The sequence below is a fragment of the Aythya fuligula genome, chromosome 11, assembly GCF_009819795.1.
Source record: "Aythya fuligula isolate bAytFul2 chromosome 11, bAytFul2.pri, whole genome shotgun sequence".
NCBI classification, from domain to species: Eukaryota; Metazoa; Chordata; class Aves; order Anseriformes; family Anatidae; genus Aythya; species Aythya fuligula.
Window position 1 is genome coordinate 13,974,723 of NC_045569.1, and position 24,886 is coordinate 13,999,608.

The 24,886-nt window shown below is 53.2% G+C and overlaps 2 protein-coding genes across 2 annotated transcripts; one reads left to right on the plus strand and one right to left on the minus strand.

Annotated features, from left to right (window-relative positions):
* Window positions 1-1,332: 1,332 nt before the first annotated feature.
* MRPS11 (mitochondrial ribosomal protein S11) lies at window positions 1,333-5,043 on the minus strand. Its single transcript, XM_032195254.1, has 6 exons — window positions 4,952-5,043; window positions 4,776-4,871; window positions 4,564-4,653; window positions 3,716-3,845; window positions 2,175-2,240; window positions 1,333-1,695 (listed from the first exon to the last, which is right to left on the minus strand). Exons 1-6 carry the CDS (start codon window positions 5,002-5,004, stop codon window positions 1,588-1,590), a joined length of 543 nt encoding a protein of 180 aa, XP_032051145.1. The 5' UTR covers window positions 5,005-5,043; the 3' UTR covers window positions 1,333-1,587.
* A 73-nt stretch (window positions 5,044-5,116) lies between these two features.
* On the plus strand, window positions 5,117-7,536 carry MRPL46 (mitochondrial ribosomal protein L46). Its single transcript, XM_032195253.1, has 4 exons — window positions 5,117-5,292; window positions 5,419-5,611; window positions 6,248-6,421; window positions 7,095-7,536. The coding sequence occupies exons 1-4, from the start codon at window positions 5,119-5,121 to the stop codon at window positions 7,343-7,345; spliced, it is 792 nt and encodes a 263-aa protein (XP_032051144.1). The 5' UTR covers window positions 5,117-5,118; the 3' UTR covers window positions 7,346-7,536.
* Window positions 7,537-24,886: the final 17,350 nt, after the last annotated feature.

Genomic DNA, 24,886 nt, shown 5'->3' on the forward strand with positions numbered 1-24,886 from the left:
GGTTTGTCGCAGACGTGGCCTATTCTCCTTAAAAAGAGTAGCATGAAGTCACCAGAAGCTCGGCCATGTTTTGGAGCAAGGGGGAAGCTCGTCTAGTCTGTCACACAGGTATGGAAGAACCTCTCTGCCTTGCTGTCAAAGCTGTGACAGCTCGGGGAACTTCCCTGCAAGATAACCCCTCTGTTCAAATTCAGCCAGTCGGAGTAAGGGAGGGGATTCATCCAAGTCTTATTTTATTCTCTTCTGTCAAATGCAACTCACCAGGCTCTTCTAAGCAGACTGATTTCTTTCAAAACCTGCTGCATGTCACTCAGCCCCACGAAGGAGGTTCACTGCCTCGTTGCCATGGTACCCTTTCTCTAAAGAGGAAGAGAATAGTTAATTATGCAATTTAAGAAACTAAGGAGGAGCGACAGAAAGAAAAATAATCGAAAGGAAGATTCTGGGTTTGTGATGAAACTGCTGGCTGCACCAAAACACCCCGTGTTTACAAGTGAAACGTGTGCCCAGTTGCGTGCTGTGTATAGCCCAGGATCCTCTGGCAGGGTGGGTTTCCCGTCACTGCCCTGTGCTGGGCAGTGGGTTTCTGCCACCCAGGAAATCAAAGCTGTTGTCAGTCAGCGCTGTTACCTTCCCTGCTTAATCCTCTGGAGAGCCTCAGACATGTTTGCTTGGCAGAAATTCTCTCTGGATGGAGCTGGGACGGCAATAACACATCACAGCCCTGTGACAAGCCCATGCTGCCTGTGGATATACAGAGGCACGGTTCAAGCCGTAAGTGTTTTAAATCTCCTTGGCAGCATTTCATCATTTCTCAAGCCTGCTCACTCCCTGCTTGCTTTCCCCAGGAGCTCCAGCAAATCCAGTTTGTGGGGCAGAACCAAAGGGGCTGCGAGCAGCAAAACTGGCACAACCTCAGCCCCTTGGAAGGGCTGGCGTTTTCCCTTTGCCAGCTGCAGCTTATCTGAAACACAGCAGCACACCTTGGCCAGTAAGGGAGTCAGGCTGCGGTGCTCCACGCGGTGTGGACGGGGAGCAGCGCCAACCGCATGCCACAGGGAGCTCTGCAAGCCAGGCGGAAAGGAAAGAGTTACTGCCTCTGTTGCCAAATGTGTGTGGTGAGAGAAAGAGGGAAGGAAGATGGAGTGACCCCACGCAGTTGTTTACTACAGCTGACTGCGAGGAGGGCTGATTCTGCTCGTGCTCCCCTTCCACATAAGCAGAGCAGTAGTAGCACTGAGGGCTAGACGAGAGCCACACACTGTGGAGAGAGGAAGAGAGCAGCTGAGAGGCAATAATAATCCAAAATACTTCTGGGAACACAGCGGGAACGACTGTCGGAAGATCAACATTTTAATCAACAAACTTTGTACACAAGAGGCTTCCCACGAGGAGGTAGCTGCACTCCTGCTTTTACCACCAGCTCCTACCGCCTGACCTTCCACGGCCCAGGGCTGTCTTCTCTGAGCTCCCCTCAGCAAACAATTCCCGGGAGGGGGCCTTTCTGGAGTCTGACACAAGCAACATTCAACCCAGTCCCTGTTGTGTGAGCTAGCATTGAATGCAGCGTGGCTCTTCCACTCCCTCTCACATTCGCCGGGCTTTCCGTGGGCGGCAGCCGTTGTGTGGAACCGGGGTGTTGTCGGTGATGGAGATGATCTCCAGGCCTCCCATGGTCAAACCCTTGATGGCAGCCTGCGGGGTGAGACAGCAGACGACACGCTGTTAGCAACACGCTGCAGAGCAAAAGGGGATAAAAAAGCTAAAGGAAAAATAGCTTGGGCCCCTGCCCAAAAAATCAGCTTCTTCCAATAGTTCTATTTTGTAATTATCCTGTGGATAAGTAATTAGTATCAGAATATACAGTTTAAAACTATCTGCTTCCATTCTTTCGTCAGATTTCCCATCAATTTTGCTACTTTACTTGGAAGAAGATCCCAATACAGCTTTTATTCTGTCTCCAGAAGGGAATTATTCTAAAATTCTTATTATTCTCAGTTTTCTTTGCTAGGCATTTGAGTGATGAATCCTTCATATCACTTTCTGAAAATAAATCCCACAAATAGGTGTTGTCATAAGACTAGCCTAAATTAAAAAACAAAACAAACAAAAAGAAAAACACAAAAGGATGATGTCTGGGAAAGAAAAATATATGCGAAGAATCTGACACCTACTTTGCGTCCTGGTCCCAGTCCTTTCACCATGACTCGTACGTGCAATACACCCTTCCCACGTGCTTTCTGAGGGGAGAAGAATTGGTTAGTATTCTCTTTGATGTATCTACTGCTGCTCTGGCTCCCCTGGAGCCTTTCATTTGCTTTTGACCCACTATCACAGTATTCTCTAACTAAAAATAAAAAGTAGATAGTAATGGATACAGAAGAGAATGATGGTGGTTATTGCACAAAGCCAGACAGTAGAAGAAAAGGAAGCATGGATACAACTGTGGCAGTTTCAAGAAAACTTGTGTTAAGCTGTCAACTCCGTATACAGAGAAAGTGTTAAGATCAAACGATCTGTGACCCGAAGTCAGGACAGAAAATGACATATCCATGGATACCTGGCTAACAAAGAGTAACTCAAAGCTGTTTTCCCCTTCTCTAATGCAGTGACTTCTATCCTGTGATCAGTGGATTCCTTCTAGAGGGTAAATGAGAAAAGTGGGCAGGCTTTATACCTGCTGTGCAGGAGTCCACACTTTCAGTGCAAAAATTTTAGGGACTTGCAAATTGAAAATGAAAAACACCTGCTGTAAAGCAGAGCAGTGCTGCCACCAAGTGGAGCTCTCCTAAGTCTCTCGGTTTGCACATTCAAGTGCAATTAATCTCCTACAAACTTTAACAGGGATGGGAATACATCTGGCCAACCACAGCTATTGAGCTATTACGAGGCTCTGGTGAACAAAGATTAATAGTGAAAGTGTTCTGATATTCCTCTGAATCAACCATAATAAGCTGTTGGCCAGCAGCAGCACAGAACACCTCTGACATGAAAGGTTCCATCTAACTGAGGATGAGGATTTTCAGTTTAACCTTGCCTCGTGTTGCTGTAACAGGGGCCATAACATTGCCAGCTTCATCTTTTCCTGCTAACTGGACGCCCACGTGGTTTTTTTAGGAATTACTACAGTAAACCGTATGCATCTGGCAACTACGTGCCCAGGGACATTGCTTTTTCTGACTAGAACTGCTGGTAGCAGCTCAGCTCTCCTGTGGCAGAGAGCAAATATAAAACATTCAGCCAGTAATTACAGCCACTTCTCAATCCCCTGCTGTGCAAATTAAACTGCTGCTGTTTCAGGGGCTTTTATTTCCAAAATGGCTGAGGTATGTTCACTTTGAATAAAAGAGCTACGAAACTGGAGCTAAGAAAGGCTACAAACTACATTTCTCAGTCACAGCGTGCACAGCTAAGATCACCCTCTGGGCATTTCTCACTGCTGTTTCAAACACATTTTGTCAGTGTGAAGATGCTCACTGTGTCAGATGAAGCTAGGGAAACTGTCAGCAAACAGCGTGCTGCTCGAGTGCTAAGGAGCAGAGGTCTGGAGTGCTGCTCATGAGCAAGGGATAAGCAATGTGAACAAGAAGCCCTACTTTCCCCCGAAAATAGCTGAAGTTACTGTACTTGTCCTCCACTCCCCTGTACCCAGGTAGCAGCAGGATGCAGTCAGGGACCCCCTCTGGGAGGGTGACAATACTCAGCGCAGACTCACCGTTGCTGCCGCTATGCCGGCTGTCTGTGCCGCGATGGCAGTTCCCTTCTTGGCGTTCTGGAAGCCTTCGGTGCCGCAGGACGTACGGGCAAACGGCCTGTTGTCAAAGCCGACCACTTGGATGTGGGTGCTACAGAAAGAGAGGGGCAAAAGAAAGGAGTAAGCTAGCAGATGATTTAATTCTCCAGTTTCTCCTCGTTCTGCAAAGCTTCTCAAAACGCGTGGCTCACCGCAGAGCTCATCTCCCCTCTCAAAGCCATCTGAACTCACCCCTCTCTTTCAAAGTATCTCAGTTATGCTCACCAGCTGCAGAAACCTGCCAGCAGTGATGTTCAAGGTCATGACTGGAGAATCGGAGATGGTAAAATCTTTCTGGGTGACCTGCTCTGCTAGCTATCCCTTGGGTACAGCTAACCCTGTCAGACCCACCTCTTACTGTGAGCATTTTACCTTTTCTACGTATTAAAAAAAACACAAAACAACACTTCTCAAACTCAACAGACGTTTAAGAGGCGACACAATGTCACACTAGGGTTCACTAATGAAACACAATCATCTCTCATGGATAATACAATGACTTTTTCAACAGCCGCACAGCGCTAGAACTGAGGGCAGGAAGTACACTGCCATTAAAGCCATCAGCATCTAATTATTCCTATCAGAACGCAGCCAAGAAGTAATAATAATCTTATTAATGTTAAAGACATTATGAGGACAGTTATAGGTTTGCAGTTAGTAGTATTGTCCCCCCAGCCAGGAACTTCCCTGACATTTTTCATTTAAATTGACCGGCCCAGGCACGTTATAAGCTTTCATTTCACAGGCACAGGGGAAGCCGCTTTGCTCACTTGTTGTACGTGGCCTTGACGTGCGCTATCGGGATCTCCTCGTAGGTCTTCCCATCCCACCTCATGGAGCTCCTCTGCAGGAGCAGAGCGCTGGGGAGATAAAATCAGATTGTCAGACACTCGCTCTTTGCATCCGGCCAAGTTTTACGCTGTATCTTCAAGCAATTTGGGCAGAAAGACGGGCCGGGGGCTGCCCCTGCCCCAGCACTCACCTCAGGTCTCCGACGCTCTGCCCCTCCGCCTCCTGCGCGGGCTCCTTCGCGGCCAGCTCCCGCTGCCTCCACACGCCGGCATGCAAACAGCGGGCACTGAGGGAGAAAAAAATAAAGCAAAACGTGAAGAAAGGAAATAAAACAACCCGGGGGGGCCCATCCCGGCCGCCCCTCACCCGCGGGCCGCCCCGAGCAGCCGTTGCCAGGCGACGGCGAGCGCCGCGCTCATGGCGGCCCGCGCGGCTCCCCTAAGATGGCGGCCGCCGCCTTGGCGCGAGGCAGGGCGGGAGGAAAGATGGCGGCGGGCAGGCGCGGGGCACTGTGGGGAAGGGGAGGGGGGATGATGGCGGCGGCCGGCGGGGCTTTAGCGGGATGGGGGCGCTGGGTGAGTTCTGCTTCTGGCGCTGTAACGCCCCGGCCGTGGAGGCTGTTCGGGGCGCTGTGTTTGCTGAGGCTGCCCCGCATCACGCAGCCGCTCCGGAGGGAGGAGGAGGAGATGGCGGCGCTCATGGAGCAGGTAAAGCTGGAGGGGAGAAGGAGGGGAGTCCCCCGGTGCTGCTCGGTGTGAGGGGTTTTGCCCCAAAACCCGGTTCCTGGTGCTGGTGGGAGCCCTGAGCGGTCACACCTTGTGCTGTTCCTCCAGATAGAGCTGGAGAGGAGCCGCTACTCCGACCACGAGGTCCGCAAGCTGGAGGAAGAGGAGCGGCTGAGGAGGAGGAAGGAGAGCTCGTACGACGACGATGAGGCGCCTGGAAAAACTGTCATCATGGCCCAGGACCTGGAGGACAAGTGGGAGCAGAAGTTGCTGCAGTTCAGCCCGGCCCCAAGGGTGACAGGTACCGGCTAAAATTGTGTCTCGGCAGGGGGGAGCACCCTACATAAAACCACACTCAGGTGTGTCTAACAGAGAAGGTACTTGCTAAGCTTCTTGTTTCTCTAAAAACTTGATGCTTTGGCAGCATGGCTAGTATGTGTGTGAGGAGTTAACTGGGTTATAAAGGAATCAGGGCTGCAGTGCTGTGAAGGTAGGCATGTTCACACAGCCTTGTGAGACCGGAGTGGGGAAAACTTGTGTTGTTCCCAGGAAACTTCCAAGAAAAACCTGAGAAAGTTTGGTTCCTGTACTTGCCTGTCATTCTTACTGGGTCTCCAGCTTGACAGAAATTAAGCTGCTCACTGCAAATTCCCTTTGAAAACAGAACAGGTAAGCATATGTTTTAGCAGTGCCTTAGAGTGCCTGTACTCAGGTAGAGTACATCTTAGCACTACGCTTTTGCATTTTAGCAGTCCTGAATCCTGCTTTGGCTCCCAGAGTGACTGAGAATATTTCTGTATAGAGTTTTGCCTTGTTCCATATATCTGCATTCTGTCTGCATGGTTTCTAGAAGGGTGTAAGTTGCAGAGAGAATCCTGCTGATCAGACCAGTGTGGCTGGGAGACTGTTTCGAACACATGTTGTGTTTTTTTGGCAGATGCTGATAAAAAAGATGATCGGAAGTCTCTGAACAGGAAGCTGGACAGTAACCTGATGCTGCTGGTGAAGCAGAAGATTGGTAACCAGGAGCTGTGGCTCCTGCCTCAAGTGGAATGGCAGCCTGGGGAGACTATGCGAAACACAGCTGAGCGAGCTATGGCTATGTTTTTGGGTATGTAGCTTGCTGTGTGCCTGCCTCTTGTTCCTCTTTGTCCCAGTCTTTTTTTTTGTTTTTCCCCTTGTTCTACCTGAGGGATATTTGCCATCTGTGGTGAAATTGCCTCCCATCTGCTGGGAAGAGATATTTCATAGCAGTGGGACTGTGCTCGAGTAATGGGGTTTCTGGCAAGATCCTGGGTGATCTGTGCCTTAACTGCACTCAGCTGTGCTGCAGTGTGAGGGGCTGCCAGCCAGCCGGCTGGGAGCTGGGCTCTCTGGCGGCCAGCTGCTGTGGTGCCAGGCCTGGCCCTTGCAGTCTGATGTTTGAGCAGCACCAGATGCCCCCTGGATGGTCTAAGCTTGCTCCAGGTGTGCAGCTTCCCCCCTTCCCTTTTGTCACCCTGTAGCAGCTTCTGTGGCAGATGGGTGATAGCAAACACGTGTGTCCTTGCTTTTCTGCGTGAGTTGGCAGAGCTTGATATTCTCTCTATCTCTCAGAGGGCTTGATGAACTTGGGACAAGTCACTTTTTCATGAGAAAAGACTTTAAACGGGCAGTATTTCTGCCAAGAAGAGGGAACAGTCAGTCTGAACCAGATATAAGGACCATCCTATACTGTCTGTCTGTTATTACAGGAGAACAATTACAGTTGGTCTGTGTTCTTACATCTTGTTTTCTTTCTCCAGGAGATCACATTCAAGCCAAAATCCTGGGGAATGCACCACATGGGATTTACAAGTATAAATTCCCCAGGGCCATCAGGACTGAGGATAACGTGGGAGCCAAAGTGTTCTTCTACAAAGCCTTCCTCCAGAGCAGCGATTTGTCACAGGCAGAGCTGAAGAAAGATTATCTGTGGGTCACAAAGGATGAGCTGGGAGCTTACCTGAAGCCGGAATACCTGAAAAAAGTCAATCGATTCCTTCTGGACTTATAAGTGATAAGCTGTCCTCCAGAACATGGGGAAGACATGGGATGTGACTCTGAGGAGGAGAAGAGCTGCTGCTTTGTGTGGCCTCTGTATATAGGATATTAAATAGGGCTCTGGAGGATAAATTGCCTTTGCGTTACTTCCCACTTCTCTTCACCAGGCCTGTTCTAAATAAATATTAAAATTTATACTCTGAAGTGAAGCTCTCCTCAGGGAGTTCTTCTGGAAGTGCATGTTGTGATCTGTTCCTCTCCCAGGTGTGCAACTCCCGGGGGCTTTGGTACCCAGGAGGCTCGCTCTCCTCACCAGACCCATGTCACAGTCTAGAGCTCAAATGGCTTCTTCTAAACTTCTTCTAAACAATGGCTAATGCTTGTCTCTGACACTTGCTCTTCAGTAAGAGCAGCACTGCGGAGTGATCTTGTGTCCAGGTGGGAATAGCTGCCCTTAAGTGTAAGAGGGGAGTAGCCAGCTAGATATAATGGGAGACCTGGCAAGGGAGTGATTTTCTTTGGCGCCATCCCAGCCCCCTGAGGCTGTAGTTTTCTGGAGGATTGTTACGATGCCCAGGGGAGGATATGCACACTGCAGCGTGCAGCAGGGCAGCAATCAGTTGCTTACCCAAGGATTAGCTTTTGCAGGCCTGGAGCAGCTCCACCAGCATTTCCAGCAATGCCTTCATCTGTCTGGACGTGGTGGCCAAGCTCCCTCTGTGATCCCCTGGAACCCCTTTAGCTTCTCCAGAGGTGATCAGCTCATTGGCACAGCTGGGCAGGAGGGCAGCAGTCCTTAACCTGTCCCCCGTGGGTGGAAGTTCCTCCAGCCAGGAACAAGCCTGGTACTGCAGAGAGGGCAGCTCATTGTGGATCACGGGCAGCAGGTGAGGGCTCACAAGGCTGGGCAGTTTCTGGGGAGTTTGAAGCTGGGTTGTTCACATCTTAGTCGTGTTTAATCAGTATTGAAGCTGCCTCTGGTCTTTGAGTCCACAATACACAGTGACCATGAAGGGGACAGATACAGTGGGAACTGGCGGTAGCTCCTCAGATGAGTGCTGCTTTCCCACATACACTGAATCAGTCCTTTGGGGCCTGAAGCTGCAGTAACAGTGAAGGTGAGTAACACTCGAGCAACTGCTCTTTGGGGCTGAAATGCTAATTTTCGCTTGCAAGGGGAGTGCTGCTCTAATGTTCCTGCTTCCTGAGAGCAGCCTTCAAGGTGGCTTTGAGTTCTGTCCCAGCGTGCAAGGCCAGCCCTGCTGCTAACCCAGCCCAGCCAGGTCTACCTCAGGTAGCCCAACGTGCTGCGATTTCTTTACTAAAAGAGCTATCCTGTGATTATATGGTGCTGGCTTGCCTCTCTGGGTCTGTTTTTATTTCTTGGGGTGCTTTTTCTGGTTGTAAATGTTGCTGTTTGGTAGTCAGATCGTGGGCCCGGCGCTGGCTGGACTTTGCACGGAATCAGCCTTCAGTGGCAGGGAGAGAGAGAAGGAGGAAATAGGTGTCGTTAATCATCTGGAGAGGGTTCGGCCTCCAGAGGTGGAACTGAGATTGCTATATATATTATATCAGTCCTTTGGGAGCTGCAGGCCTCAAATTAAAGCTGTCCTTAATCACTCCACAAGTCATTGGGGCGTGGGGAGGGGTAGCACAGCAGCCTTCCATTTTCTAATGCTGGGCAGATGGAAGCTGCAGGCTTGCCATAAACTATAAACAAAACAAAACTTGGGTTCACCCTTGCAGGCCTGGCAAAGGAGGCTGCCTGCAGCAGAGAGCATTTGCAAAGAGGAAGTAAATGTGAAGCAAAATGTGTGCCTGCAAGCTGCAGGCTGTTGGCTGCTGTCTGTGCTCAGCCCTGTGCAAGGGGAGACTTGTCTTCTCTGAGACTGAAAGCGCCTGTGGAGGGGAGAGGTGAGTCTTTCCCCTCAGGCTGTGCCCCTCGTAGCCTGGGGCTTTGGTGCAGATGGCCAAAGACTGGGCTTTTTCTCTGCCCCCTGATTTTAGGCTGTTGCTGGCGCAGTAGCACCCAGCTTCTGGGCAGAGCTTTGTGTGCAGGGGCTCAGGGCATGCCCCTTGCCGAGGTCTCTGCGCCATTTCCCGTGCTAAAAGCAGGTTTTGTGCTGCTCGATGAGGCTTTCAAAGCATATGAGCTGGTGTTTAATCAGTGCTTTTTTGTTCTCAAAACAAGGAGCACAAAAGAAAGAAAAAGCTGTATGGAAAGCTTGGTGATGTTGAAACTCAGACAGTTCTTCTCTGGCTTGCTGGAGCAACAAGTCTGTGGGCACTGTGTGTGCTGAGAGGTGTAGCACCCTCCAGCAACGGAGAGGCCAGAATCTTCGGCCTCTTTTATGTTTTATCTTTTTCCTCAGGCTCAGGCCTTTGTTCTTACAGGCTTCAGGTGTGTAACAAACTGGGTCTTCTCTGGAAGCTGACATTGTTGCTTTCTCAGCACCTAAACCAGGAATCTCTGCTCCCAACCTGCATGGGAACTGTGCTCTTTTTTTCCTTCTAGTGTTTGTTCTATTTAAGGACCCTCAGCCAGGTGCTGAGAACAATCCCAGATCCTCTCACTTGGGTGCCTTTGCTCACTTTTTGTTCTGTGTGACCTGCTCCCCTTCCCTGTGGCCTCTGTGAGTAGAGCATCCTGCAGGCTGCGCCGCCTGGGGAAGGAGCTGGAGGGTGCCAACAGTCAGCCTGCGGAGACTTTCTGCTGCTCAAAGCCATGCTCAGCACAGAACACTTCACTTCGTGAAGGTGGTGCACAAAAGCCAGCTCGTTCCCCACTCAACGAGCAAGGATGCGTGCCATTTAGATGCCTTTTCCCTCATGCAGTGGTGCCCAGCAGCCATTGCTAAAAGCCTCTTGAAGCAGAAACAAATGTAAGGATCAATTGCAGCCTAAAACCCCTGCATCTGAGTTATTGCTTCAGCCACCATGTTAGAAGAGAGAGATTAAAGCTTTCTGCGTGACAAATGGGATGCTAGCGCTCCCCTCCAGCCATGGAGAGATAACAAGTCCTAATAAAACCACTTCTCAGCTTTGCAGGTACAGGTTTCCGCTGTTTCCCCTACAAAATGCCTTCCTTAGCTGATACCCTGCCCTGTCTGGGGTTTGGTGGTCTCTACGCAGAGCCCTGTGTGCCTGTGTAGTGCTGTGGTAACACCGAACTGCTCACAACCCCATGCTGCCCATGTAACAGGCAGCTGGTAGCATTTGTTCCTCCTCCTGGCTGTCTCCAGGCGACCAAAAACTTCAATATTTGGAAGATAAATGCATGTGGAACCAGGAGGGGCTGATGCCCATGGTCTGCACTGCTTCAGGGAAGCTGTCCCAGTGCAGAGTCCTGTCCAGCTGGGATGAGGGTGGGTGGGTGGGAATTGGGCTGTTCCTGTGGGGTCACCCCTGTCCTGTCCCTGAGGATGGGGGGCCTTGTGGCTGGCTCCCCAGCAGCATCGGTCACCTGCTTTTGTTCTGTCCAAGCTCCATTTTTGAGTTGAAAGGGATCTGAAAGGGATCTGTCTATGTGGGGGGAGTTTTTTGGCAGTCCCTGGGGTTTCTGTGAGCGCCGTGTGCTTACAGAAGCAGCACAGAGCGTTCTGCTCAGGGCAGCCCAGGTGCCCTGCAGAAAATGCTGTGGGAAATCAGGTTGAGGCAGGTCACCAGCGACAGTAGCGGATCAGCTCTCACCCTTCTGTTTCGAGGATGCCTCTTCCCTCCCGTGTCTGGAAGCACGCCGAGCGGGGGCAGGCAGAGGTAAGGACGGGCGTAAAAGGAGGAGAGCTGCTGGGAAACTGGGGCTCGGGCAAAACAGCCCCAGAAGCTTTGCTGTTAATACCCAATCCTCAGCACCAAGCTCTCCAAAAGCAAAGCCAGGAATTGGTGAGGTAAGCACAAAATGCTGACAGCAGGAAGCTCCTTCAGGTTGTTCTAGATACAGCTTTGCTGTCAAGGCTGCTTTTCCCGAACAGATCGCGGGGGTTATAAAGTCCTTTGGCAGGACTTCATAGGCAGGGCTTGGAGACCCAAGGGCATTTCTCAGTTGAAATATGACGGGGTGTTCAGCAACATTAAAACGAGGCTTCTTCAAAAGCCAGGCGAGGCAATAAAGCCTTTAAACGGGGTGTGCAAGGCTTTGGGGCTCGGCAGAGCCTGCTCCAGAAGCAAGAAGGGTGCTAGCAGGAGCTGGCCACTTGCACAGCTACAGCAAACACCCCATCTCGTAATTACACCCCATCTCATAATTAACTGAGGCAAAAATTAAGGAGAAAATGTCCCAGGTAACAGTTTGCAACTGAAGGCTGATTCCTGCTGGCTGGGCTGCTGCCTGCCCGTGCTGCCCGTCCTCTTCCTGCTCACCCTCATCTATCACAGCAGTTATGCACATCACCCTTCTCCTTGCAGGTTTTCCCCTCCCAGATGTTATTCCTCTGCGTTTGACCTGTGGGGGAAAGTGAATTATTGGGGAAAGGGACTAGGTGTAATCCAGGTTTAATGGGCGCACAGAAAAAGCACACTGGGCTGGGAGGGAGGCTTGGCCGGCGTCCTGCTCTGCAGGCAAAGAGAAATTTATCTGTGTGTGTGTGTGTGTATCTGGCTTCGTGATCTGTGAGCTCTTAATAATGGGTTTGGTGACCTGCCGGCAGCGTGCTCCCTCTGCAGAGCTTTCCCCAGTCCCCGGTTAATGTAACGGGTCACAAATCCCATTTGCTTTTGAATTCCGAGTAATCCTCTCGCTAATGTCCCCTAGCGCTTTGGGAAGCGTTGGAGGTGCTCAGAGCCTCGTGCTCACCAGCGAACCTCCTCCTGTGTGCCCGTGAGGCCCTGTCCTGCCCTGCCTGGCTCTTCCAGGTGAGCGGTGCAGCCCCTCAGTGTCGGACACCCCCGTGTGCCCCTGCCCAGCAGCAGTTGCCTCCCGAGCCGTGGTTTGCCCTTTGTACGTGGTGTCACCTCCCCATGCTCTGGGCTGTTTGTTCCTCTTTTCCCTGAGGGTTTCCATCAGGATCTGGGTGGATTCCCAAGCCCTCACCCTGACATCAAGTGAGGAGCACGGTGGGGACTCCCTGTGTGGGGCCCAAAACCCAGATATCCCTGCCTCCAATTTAAGAGCTTTAATCCACCGAGGATGCAGTCGGGTGTTGCTGCCTGTGAAACGGCTCGGTGCTGGGCACTAGATGGCAGGCAGCGACTGGGAAATCCCATCCGTGGAGCTTCCTTCCCTTCCCTTCCCCCTTAAAATCTTCTATTTCAGCTCCTGTTCTCCAGAGTGGGAGCCTGAAGGCTTCTGTGGGGACTGCCAGTTCCTAACCACCGTGCCCAGGCTTGGTGGCTTGCGCCTCGAAGGGTCCCGGGGACCAGCAGGGGCTTGTGTTTGTTCCACGGAGGCTTGACAAGTAACCAGGGGTTCAAAGGAGCCTTGAGAGCAGGGAAAAGAGGTAGGGAGCAGGCAGGCTGGGTTTGGTGATGGAGGATGCTTGGGGCTGCAGGTGAGTCGGGGGCATGGGGGGATGGACCTGTGTGGGGTAGAGAGAGGGGCAAAAAGTGGTGGTGGGTGTTGGGTGCGGGCAGGCAGAAGTCAGCAGCTCCTCTGGCCACTTCCCAGGGCTTGGTTGTGCAGGGGTTGCTTTAGAGAGTGTGTTGGACACGGCTTCACCTGGCTGAGCTTTCGGGGCTTTATCCCCACGGGTGGGGGTAGAAATGGAGTTGCCAAGAAGAGAGGGTGCAGCTGTGCCCCTACCCAAAGTGTTGCAGCACGTGCTCTGAGGGAGCAGGACTGGCCAATTCCCTCCTCCATCCTCCCTCATCTCCTGTGGGTCTGAGCTGGAGGTGTCCCTGTGCCCTGCTGGGTGCTGCCCCCAGCCCTACAAAGCCCCCGTGGTGCTGGGCACCTGCGTGTCCCCTCCAGGCACGGTGCCACAGCCCCGTGCTGGGTGTTGTAGGTCCCTGTAAGCACCTTCCAACAAAAAGGGGATTAGCTATAGCTTGTTAGAGGCCTCGCAGGGAGGGAGAATAAGGCTCTTTGCTCTGAAATGTTCTCTTCCCCGGGATTACAAGATAATGCATATGAAACGACATTAGCTCAGCCAGGTTTATGGATTATTTGAAAATCAAATTCTTTTAATCTCATCCACCATCTGGCAGCGCCGTGGCAGCCAGCTTGCTGCCGCTTCCACCCTGGCTGTGTCTCAGCGAGGGGACACCAGCGGCCCTGGCCACCTCTGAGCATCCTGGCACGGGGGCCAGCCCTTGTCCTGATCCCTTTCTGACGGCCTGGAGGTGACAAATCCCAGGAGCCACCTCTGAGGAGCTGCGGGCTCTCTGGATGTGCATAGGGGATGTGTGAGTGTGCAAGGGGCACGTGCTGGATGCTGGTGTTCCTCTGTGCCGTGGGCCCCTGGGGAGAGGGGACGAAGTTGGTGACAGCCCTGCCTTCACCCAGGGGGCAGCCAGCCCCTGCTGCCAGTTTTCGGAGGCGAAGGCAGCCAGGCTGCAGCGTGGCTCAGCTCTCGTGTTTTTGTCGTGAGTTGCTTTGCCCTCTTCGCTGAGCCTCAGCAGGATCCATCCATCTTCTCCCATCTCCTCCGGAACGCTTCTGCACCTACTACCAAGGAGCTTTCTAATCTCAGTACCCATTTAACACGAATAAAAAGCCTTCTGGGACAGTAGGTCACGGTTATGCAATTTAGCTCGAGTCGAGAAAGGGCCTTTATAGCTATGAATATATGAATACTTAAAGCACACATATATTTAACGTCGGTTAACGGCGGGACACGGAAGCATAACATATACATAGCGCCGGGCTGACGCTTTGCTCCTTGGCTCCCTCCAGCAGGCTGGGGCTGCTCTGCCTGCCAGCTCCAGCTCCTCGGGGCTGGGGTCGCGATTTTGTGGTGCTGTTGGCTCGGAGAATGGCTGTGGAGGGCACGGGGATTGTGCTGCAGCCACCCCAAGGTGGGCATGGGGTGTGAGAGGTGAGAATGTGAGCCCTCTGCCCGCAGGTAAGGGCTGGCAGCAGCGGTTTGCTGCCGGGGTTTGTGTGCCCTGAGGACAACCGACTGCAATAAAAAGGGAAAAGCAAAGAGTAATGAGAAAAGAAACAGGGTTTTGAAGAAAAGAAAGCATCTTTTCTGTAGGTAACTAATTACACAATCAAAGCATTGTCTGTGTCATTAGGATTCCTTGTTTTTTCGGTGTATTGTGGTTTTAATTAAACAAAGCCTTAGATTGTTTCTTTATTTATTTATTTTTTTTACCCTCCTTTGTAACAAAATCTTTTTTTTTTTTTTTTATTAGTGCCAAAGAATAAATTAATTGTGTAATTAGTGACTATTACTTTGTCATTCCTAGGAGGATTATTTCCAGCGTGTGTGTGTGTAGTGGCTGGGGAGTGGCGATGAGAAGATGTTTGGCACCAAGACTCCCTGGAAGCTAACAAGAGGAGCGTGGAAAGACTTTGCCAGGCTGGCTGGAGGAACCCCCCAAGCCCTGATAAACAAGGCATCCCCTTGCTTATCTGCACTCCTGTGAGTAATGGTGGTTTGGGTTGGTGCAGAAATGCCCTCCAGAAGGCATCCTCGGGCTCTCCAGAGAGGGAGCAGTGGCTCGTTCCAGGTGTCCCTGCTGGTGACGTTCAACCCGCACCATTGCTTTTGTCACTGTATGGGACAGGGGTTGGCACGGCTCCCCTGTCCCCAACACCTGTAGGGAACCCAGCAGGTTCCAGACAGGAAAAAAAGGAATTTAGTGTGCAGCAAGTGACGGGGCCTTAACAGATCTGCACTTATGATCTGGGGAAAAAAGAATGGGAATTAGAGGCTTACGAGGGATTAGCAAGCATGAGCGCCCATTTCTGTGTGTACAGCTCCCTTGTAAATCCCTTGTGCCACTACCCTGATGGAGAGTGACACCACTGCAGCAGTGATATCAGCGTGTTGCTGCTGATCAGGAGACCCAGCAGTCCTGTGGGGCTCTCCCGGTGGCCTCCTGCCCCTGTTTGCAGCTCGGGGTTCAGCTGTGAAACCACCCTAATTTCAGGCAGCCCCGACCCCCGGTGGGACAGACACCCCGGGAGCTCTGCCCCCCTCCTGGAGGGTTTCCATCACCTCCTGAAGTGTTCGAATTGAGGCTTGAAGCATTCCAGCTGCCCTCTCCTGGGGAGTTTAAAGCAGCAGAAGGGAAAGGGATGCTGGAGGATCCTCAGGTGGCCCTGCAGCGAGCTGTAGTGCTGGAGAGAGAGCTGGGACTGCTTGGATGGCTCCTGGATATATCTGCAGGTGTCCTTCAGCTGTGCCCAAAACCGTGTGCTTCTGGTCCCAGCTAGAGCAGGAAAAGCTCCTGGTACAGGTGGTGTCTGTTGGCTTCGAGTACCGCCTGCCCTCATGGCTGTTCCAGCCCTCGGAGCCCTGGAGGTGTGCGAGCCGCCTGGAAATGATTAAGAAATGGTTAAATGGGTTCCCCTAGAGAGGGATTTTGTAAGCAGGGGCGTGCTGAGCAGGGAACTGTGAGGGAGGAGCAGGGAGCTGCGCGTTTACGTGATGTCAGGGGCTCTGTGTGCAAGGGAAAGGTCTTGTTTTCACTAAATATATTTAAACCATTCCCCCCCAATGACAGCAGGTCTCTGGTCTCTGACCTGGCTCCTTTCCCTGCTGTCAGTCAGCTGTCACTGTACAAACGTATGAGACATGCTCCCAGCCCTGGGCACAGCCACCTCCTTCCATGGGGTCCCCTCGGTGCCCCTCTGTGCCACCTCATTTTCACTTGGGGGCTGATTTGGACCAGAAAACCTAGTTTCTGCCACCAGCCTGGTGCTCGGATCCCAGCGTGTGCTGGAGACCCTACAAAAACTACCCCATGAGCACAGCCCGGTGCTGATGAGCACCGACGTGGCCCTACAGGCCCTGCCTTCACTCGTGGGTAGGATTCCCCCTGGGAACAGTACCTGGGGAAGCTGGGTTTGCCATGGGTGTTGACCTGCTGATGCAAAAAACCCTCCTTAGGTGAAGGAGAGAAGCCGAGCAGAGAGCTCGACAGTCCTGAGGCTGGTGAGAGCAAGCTCCAGGTGCTGAGAGCCCAGCTGCGGTGATTAATGGCACTTCTCAGCAGAAGGTGCTTGAAACTGATGTTTTCTGGAGAAAAGGGAGTGAGATCTCTGCAATAAACTAGGGAGACGTTTTATTTTTTTTTAAATTTTTAAAGGTGTTTCAGCTGATGCAAGCAGTTACACCTTCCCGGGTGTCTCTCCCTGCTCGAAACCCTTAAAAGAAGAAAAACTGGTGAGAAAAATAGCTGTTTGGGTCAAGAGACAGCCAGACTGGGGCATCATGCAAGTGGCAGCACCACCCCTGCTCCCCGTGTGCCCTCCGAGCTTCCCCCAGCCTCTGGGATGAGAAATGCTCAGATATTCCCCCATCACTGCCCTGACCCGAGGGGGCAGCCTGGAAATCAGGCAGGACACGCGTCCCTGGGTGCTTTGAGATGACCCAAAAAGCAAACCTGGTATCGCAACAGAGAGCTCTCCCAGCAGGCAGTGTTTCAAGGGTTGAACCGGAGCTGGGCTGTAATGATGTAAAAAAAAAAAAAAAACATTCAATAAAAATATTAAGGCTGGCTTTTGATGCTCCAGCTAGATCTTAAAAGGGTTTCACGTTTCCTAGAGCAGAAACACCGGAGTGCTCTGCATCTGTTTACTATGCAGAAGGGTCAGGAATGGCTCTTCTCCCTCCAGGGTCCCCGCAGCTTCGCTAGCAGAATTAAAAGGCACACGCAGAGCTCCAGCAACGGGTGAAGAAGGGAGGAGAGGGGAGGAAGAGAAGAGAAGAGCCTTCTGTTTCATCCCACCTGCTCCGTGATGGGGACTTGCCCCGGAGAGTTGCAGGAAAATCCTGTGTAAATGGAACATAAATGTTTTATGAATTCAGCCCTGGTGGAGTAAATTAAAGGGTCATTAATGGCCTCATTAAAGAGCTTTGCACTTTGTTCTGAATTATGAAAGCTATCATGCAACGTTAAAACTAAATGGAGTTTTGGTCGGGGTTTTTAAACTCTTTAACTAGTTCTCTCTCCCCCTCTGCCTCTCTCTATTCTTCTCTCGCCTTCATTTTTTCCTTGTGATGAGAGATGTCTTTCGAGGGAGCCGCCTGTAGTGCTACAAACTCCATTTCAATTATAAATCTCCTTATGCTCCGTTAATTGCCCAGGATTTTTCTCGAGAGCTGCCTGAGGTTAACGCTGATGAAGAAAGAGCCCTCTTGTCTCGAGCTGGGGCCTCCCTCCTGCCTCTGGCGGGGCGTCAAGCTGGGAATCACCTCCAGTGGCACCCAAAGGGAACGTGGTGGGGGACAACAGCGGATTTTGCTCTGACTTTTCCTTGGTTTGCAGCAGGCTGGGGAGAAGCCCCAGGTAGCACCCACCCCAGGGCAGTGCTGGAGCCCAGCTCCTCCATCCTGCTCCTCTCCATCTAACAGCGCTCACCCCTGACACCCAGTAAGGACACATTTTGTGTAATTTTAGGTGTTGCTGTGGCTGGGTGTTAGCAGACAGAGGGTTTTGGATGGGGCAGAGGCACAGTGGCCTGGCCAGCCCAGCCAAGGGGACTGGGCGATGGGGGCCAGACCCTGCCTTTACACCAGGGTAAGGGAAGAGCACACGGGGCACTCTCACCAGGCCGATGAAATCCCCATCCCAGAGCTGCCATCAGCAGCTGGTGGTGGTGGGCGCAGCACCACGGCACAGCCAGCCCTCCCCTCCCCTCCCCAGGCTCCCCCCAAGGCTCGTTTCTTTGACTTATCGACTTCCCTCGCCCTCTGCGAATTCTTCACGCAGCTACACAACAAATTAAACCCCTTATTAACTAATTAAGCTATTTATCCAACCAGGCAGGAAAGAGAGGGGAGGTTGTTATTATTTCTATTTTTACATACCTGCCAGAGGCGCACGTGCCCGAGCCACGCGTGGCGGATGGGTCCAGCTGAGGGGCTCCCGCTGCTGCCCAGTGCCTTTACCAACAAAACCCTTTGGAGAGAAAACGTGATATATATATTTTTTTTCTGCTTAATTTTCACACCTGGGAGCTATTTTAGTGTTTTGAAGGGCCTCATTGACTTCTGGGGCTCCGGCAGTGGGTTTGCTGCGTGGAAATTTGTGGGGTGCTCTTGAGGAGCATCCCTGGTGGCTCTGGCATCCTTGCAGCCCCCCTGTCCCCAAAAGTGCCATCTGTCCCCTGCAGGGACCCCTCCGCAGGCCGGTGTCACCGTCCCCAGGGTGTAAGGGCTGGAGGGAGCTCGGGGAAGAGATTCCTGCAGGGTCGGGCCCCGGGAAGGTTTGGGGTGAGCACTGCGGTGGGAGCGCCTGCAGAGTGTGCTGTGGCTTCAGGGATGCTGCGAGAGCCGGGCACGGGATTTTAGGGGTTTGCTGTGAAAAATCCCTGCTGGTGGCACGGCAGAGGGATGCTGGGGAGCCGGAGCTGGTCTGCACGGGGGGAGGATGTGAAAGTGGAGGGGGCTTGAAGGGGGATGGCTGCAGGAGCAGCTGAAGAGCCCCAGAACTGCTTTGCTGTGCTGCTCGCAGGGAGGTGACCGATAGGGACCGAGGGAAGGGGTGGGTATGGGTGGGGAGGGAATTTAGGAAATGATTTCATCGTACGGTCGATTTCCTCGGGGAAAGGGGAGGCAGGACGCCACCAAAACAGTCCCCAGGCAGCGGCTGGTGAAGGGAAGGAGCTGGAGAGGCCTTTGGCCATGCAAAGCCCCACTGGGAACACGCGAGGCAGGGCACGGTGAGCCCACACCTGAAAAAGAAATCTTTCCCCTCGGATTCATGACCACACGCTTATTCCTCTAACAGCTAACTGAGTCAGCAGGAGCCAACCGAGCTCAATTGGTATCTCAATCCGAGCAAATAGGGAGAGGCTGCCAAACCTGACCATAAAACCCGCAGTGATCTCAGACATCTCCCTCCTATATGTTAAAAGGGAGCAGAGCAGCGTTCAGCCAAGGCGCTGGTGCGGGGGGATCAGAGCATCCCAGGGACAGCCCCGAGCTGTGCCCACGGGCAGTGAGCAAAGCTGGGTGAGCAAATCGTGCCAGCTGTGATGGGCACTGCCAGACGGGGGCATGGAGGTGGCTTCGGAGCTGCCCTGGGGACAGGCAGGGGGTGGCACTCCTGGCTCCATGCCGATATCGTCCAGGCAGTACCTGGAGGAAAAATGTGGGGTTGTCCCACATTTGGATGCTCCTCCTGTGTACCCGTGTGATTCCCGGAGCTGTAACTCCACCTGGGGTTCCCTGCCTGCTCCCACCTAGCTGCTGGTGTCCCCAAACCGAGCCTGGTGTCCCCATACCGAGCCTGGTGCCCATCCAGACCCAGGTGGTGCTGAGCCCCTGCTGGCTTCCAAGTGTCAGCAGCCAAGCAAGAGGGATTAAACGGAGGACAGGCAGCGTGCCTAACTATTTTCCTAGAAGAAGGCATTCAGCAAGCTCAGCTGAGCTATAAATACCCTGTAACCTCCACTACGTGCTGGGGAGCGGGCAGGGGGGGCTTTTCTCCCTGTAAACAGACGCGGAGCAAAGAGAGCCGCGGGGAACAAAAGCTACCCAAGGACTGGAGGCGAGCGCCGCGGCTCGCTTCGGCTCCAAGGCGTTGCAGCATTTCTCGGGCAGCCTGTGGCCACGGCCAGATGCTTCGGGAGCCTGTCTGGAACCCAGGCTTCGGACTTTGTGTTCCCAGATGCTGGGGGCTGAGGCTTTGCAGTTGATCCTCCTTGTTTTCTAAAGGCTTAACAAAGCAAGTTAAGCAACCTGAGAACAAAACAAAAGAGTTCGAGTTAAGCTGGAATGAAGTTTTTTTTTTTTTTTTTTTTTTTTTTTTTTTTTGGAGCTGCAAAGTTTTCAGCTTTGCATGGGGCTGAGGGCACTGTTCAGGTAGCAAGGACACAGGTCCCTCTCCTTTAGACATGTGCTTTGCTCAGGAAAAGCCAAAAAGTGTTCCCCATGCTCTTTTTTTTTTTTTTTTTTTCTTTTTCCATACAAACCCCAGAACAGCAAAAGGGAAGGGAAAGAAGCATTGTTCCCCGGCTGCGTTAGGAACAGTTTGGTCTCGTTACAGCCTGCTCTCACCTGCTACTAATTTTCCTCTGGTTGCGAGGGCCCGGGATTGTTTGTTTGTTTGTTTGGCTGAGCAGAGAGGGAAGAAGAGCTGCTGGATGTCACTCCGTGCGGGGAAATGACGGCGAGCTGGCGGGGGCACGCGGGGTAACGGGTGCTGGTGGGGACAGGGAGGGAGCTGCAGCACCGAGACCCTGCCTGGGGTTTTGTTGATGCACAAGAGGCTGGAGGGGCTGCAAGGGGGTGAGCTATGGGGGTCCAATAGGGCAGTGGGTGTCCCCAGTGCCTCTGGTTTTGTGCTGGGGGTGAGCTCTGAAACCAGCTCCTGAGCTGGCCCTGCCTGGTGGCTCAGGGCTGGGTGTCTGTCTGGCCAGGAGCTGCAGGACGGACAGACACCCGTGTGAGGCTTGCAGTCCTGGGGCAGCAGCAAGATGCCAAAATGCTGTTCCCATCCCATCACCGGGACGCAGGGGCTGCTGATTTATGGGGCTGTGATGGGGAAACGAGAAAGCACAGGTGCTCGGGGAAATCCTGTTGAGCGCTGGGGCTGGGAACGCCCGACACCAAATCTCCATCCTCTGAGCCCATTTGTTCCCCTCCATCACCCTCCTTCCTGCCCCTGCACCCCGTGGGGCCCTGTTGAGGTGTGCTGGAGCTGCAGGGTGCAGGGGCTGGGATGGAGGTGGCTATGGGGCTGTGCCCGAGGAGCTGCGGGGCTGTAGGACATCTCCGCACCTCTCCTGCTGGCCCTGCGAGCGCAGCACATGGGAGCTGTCTCGCATTATTGTGACAAGCAATTAGGGTGATGTGAGCTGCTAAAAAAAATGACTTTATTAGGCAAAAATGGCCTGTAAACATCCCGGAACAAGCAGGGCTGTTTAAACAGCTCCAGATTTTTGCGGGAAGGTGGCTGCTCTCCTCCTGCTCCTGCACCGTGCCCCGGCGGCGGTGTGGCACCGTGGTGGCACAGGGCACAGGGCTGGCACAGCCCTGCCCGAGCCTGCTCCTGGACGAGTGTTAATAAACCCACAGCGCCGGGGCTGCCTTAGCGCTGCCTCTAATTGGAGCCATAAAGTTAAACTCAGCCACTTAGGGTTCTGCTGGGAGCTGGGGCTTCCATTTGCAGGCTCCCCCGTGCAGAGGAAGGGCGCTGTGCTGGCTAATAGGTGTTAAATCGGAGCATCACTTTTTAATAAGCCTCTTAATGGCATGACGCGGCTCCTTGGCAGCTTTGGGATGCCTCCATTATGAAACCCCTGTGCCAGGGGGAGCCAGGGAAGGTGGAAGCGGTGCCAGGGCTGCCATCTCCACGGGGTAATGCAGGGGCGATGAGCAGAGCCCAGGGGCGCACCCGGGTCCTGTGTTTTCTTCTTTGGGGTCATCCTCTTCATCATCAGGACCATCCTCTTCGTCACGGTGCTGCTGAGGTGCCACGCCTAGGGTGAAGGTCCTCGCTGCCCCTCGTCCTGCGTGCATCACCACCACCAGTTTGGTGCTGTCAGAGCAATTCCAGATCTCACCTTCGTCACCCCCTGGGCTGCCCCCTAAAAGTGCTGGCTGACGGCATCCAGTGCCATACTCCTCCCTCACTTCAAAAGCTGCATAATTAATGGATAATAATAAAAAAAAAAAAAATCCAAACCCTTCCTTCTCCCAGTTCCAAAGGGGCTCCTCTTCCCCTGCTGCCCCGCGTGGCTGCTGACCCCGAGGGGACAGCACGGACGGGACCAGGAGCTGCCCTGCAGAACCCAGCTAACTGGAACCAGGAGGGGAGCCTCCGGGCGGCTTCCACGTGGGTACTGCTTACAGAAAGGGCTGGGCTCCCAAGAAACAGGCACTATTTTTATCTAATCCCTCTGCTTTAATAGCAGGGAGTTGGAGGGGGCTCGTTATTAGTAATTCAGAGGAGGGCGGATAAGAGTCCCCGATGATTTCTGCAGTCACGTGCTGCCCTGCTGCCGCTCCTGCCTTGGCTTCTCCCACCAGGAGGGGTGGGAGGGTGGTGCTGGACACATCCTGATGGTGCTGTGCTCGCCCAGAGCATGGGATGTGCTTCACACGTGTCTTCCGGGCACACTGAGGTTTTGCTACAAACACCCACTAGTAGGAAGCACTTGTTCAAAGTCAGGTCCCTACAATGCTGGGGATGGGATGGGATGGGATTGATAGGATGGAATGGGATAGGTTGGGATGGATGGGATGGGATGGATGGGATGGATGCGATGGGACAGGTTGGGATTGATAGGATGGAATGGGATAGGTTGGGATGGATGGGATGGGATAGGGTGGGATGGGATAGGGTGGGATGGGGTGGGATGGGATGAGGTGAGATAGGATCAGATTAGATGGAATCAGATGGGATGTGGTGGGACAGGACTTTCTGTATTCAGTACTGATGGGCGGGGGGGATTTGTCACTTCCAGACCAGGCAAATTTGAGGCCAAAGCTGTGGAAGGGAATGGATGCAATTTTTGTCAGTTCCATCCGCGCCGGCGAATGCAGATCATGAATTACACACCCGCCAGATGACAGGCTGACATTTTAGCTCCAAACATTCTCCTATAATTAGAGAATCTAATGCAATACAGGGAATGGCTCCATTTTACACACACATTATCGTAATGCCTTTAAATAAGATAATTGATTATGCCTCTGCATAAGAAAGTAAAATATTCGGTGTAATTAAAACCGACATTCAGATTTTGGCATGCTGACAGGTGAGGCCATGTGTCATTTTATAAATCCTTAAAGTGATATTCACACCCACATTTGAGTTCTTGAAGTTTGGGGAGAAGAAGAAAAGAAACCCTCGCTGCCGAGTTGTTTTTTCATCCTGAGTTCAAATGTGTTTTGAAGAGGGATTTCTTTCTTTTTCTTTTTCATTTTTTTTTCATTCCTTCTGCTCTCATTTGTCTTCATTTCAGCCTCATACCGCCAGCTGACACAAACCTGTGCTCACACCTCCAGGAGCAGGGCTGTTGGTGGATGCTCTCCAAGCAGGGGACCTGGCCAGCAGCAGAGCCCTGCGAGCAGTCCCTGCACAGCACCGCTGAGCTGCAGGCAGTGTCTGCTCCATCTTCGATGCCAAAACCACCGCCTGGTGCTGAGGGGCTCAGCCTGGAGCACAGACCTGCCTGTAGGAGCTGACAAAGGGCTTCATGGCTGCCAGGAGCCCTGAGACCCTTGGGGTGGTCAAGGAGCCTGCCCCAATGTGATGGATGGAGGCGTGGGGCAGCCCAGGATGGGGCATTCCTGGGAGTCCAATTTTTGTGTCTGGAGGTGCCAAAAATGCTCAGGACCCTCTGAGAAACCTGCTGCCTGGGGCTCCAGCAGCTGCTGATGGTTTATGGCACTGATCCCCACCACTGTGGGCTCACACCTCCTGTGGTCACCAGGCTGGTGATGGGGTGTGAGGTTTCGGGGGATTTTTTGGGTCTTGAGGAATTCTCCAAGTCAGCGCAGATGCTGACCTGCTGCTTCAATATTTGCCGACTGCTGCACCTGGGAACTTTGCAAACAGAGGCCTGGACACTTTCAGCATACCCAAACCATCCCAGGGCATCTCTGGTGAGAGCTGGGTAGGCTCTGGGCAATGAATGTCTGCGCCCTGTGCTCTGCATCCATCCCTGTCCCATCTGAGGGGGATAAAAAGGAGCTGACAAAAAGGAGCACCGAGGCTGTGAGCACTGAACCTGCCTCCTGTCAGTGACGGGGACTTGGTGCAACCTGCTGCGAGGTGGCACCAGGCAGCACCCCGCTTCCTTCCAGACAAGCAGACCTGCTAAAGGCTGTCCTCTGCAGCCAGCCTCACCTGCTAGGGACCTCAGGGACCTCCCAGCCTTCAGCCCTGAGGACGTGCTGGGCAGACGTGGCATTTCTGACCCTGTGCAGGGTCTGTGCAGGCACCTTGTGGCTGCTAGCACACCAGTTTGCAGAAGGAGAGGTGAGGAGGGTCTCCCTTGCTCCCTGACATTGCCACCCAGACACTCAGTGACAGCCTTTCCTATCGTACCCACCACCCCAGCTGCCTCTCCATCCCCTTCCATAACCCCATCCCCATCCCTAACCCCATCCCCATCCCCTTCCAGCCCCCCTGGTGCCCCGACATCCAGGCTGCTCATCTGGGCAGGGCTCAGGAGGAGGAGGAGGGGCAGGCAGCTCTGTCTGCTCCGCTCGCATTAGCAGACGGCTCTGGCTTTCTCCCCCTCTCTCTAGGCCATTACCGCGGGCTCGCGGGGCTGCGGTTGGCAGCGCGGGGCGCCGGAGCCCGCTGGGACGCCGGCCCTGCAGCCTTCCTCCGCTCTTAAGTGGGCTTGTAAAGAAAAACCACCCCCCTGTGCCTGGAAAACGGAGCCGTGTTAAACCCAGCTTGTTTAAACGCAGCGCACGGCCTCCCTCCCGCAGCCTCCCGGCCTCCCCTCGGCAGGGTGGCGAGGGCGAGGGCAAAGGGTCTC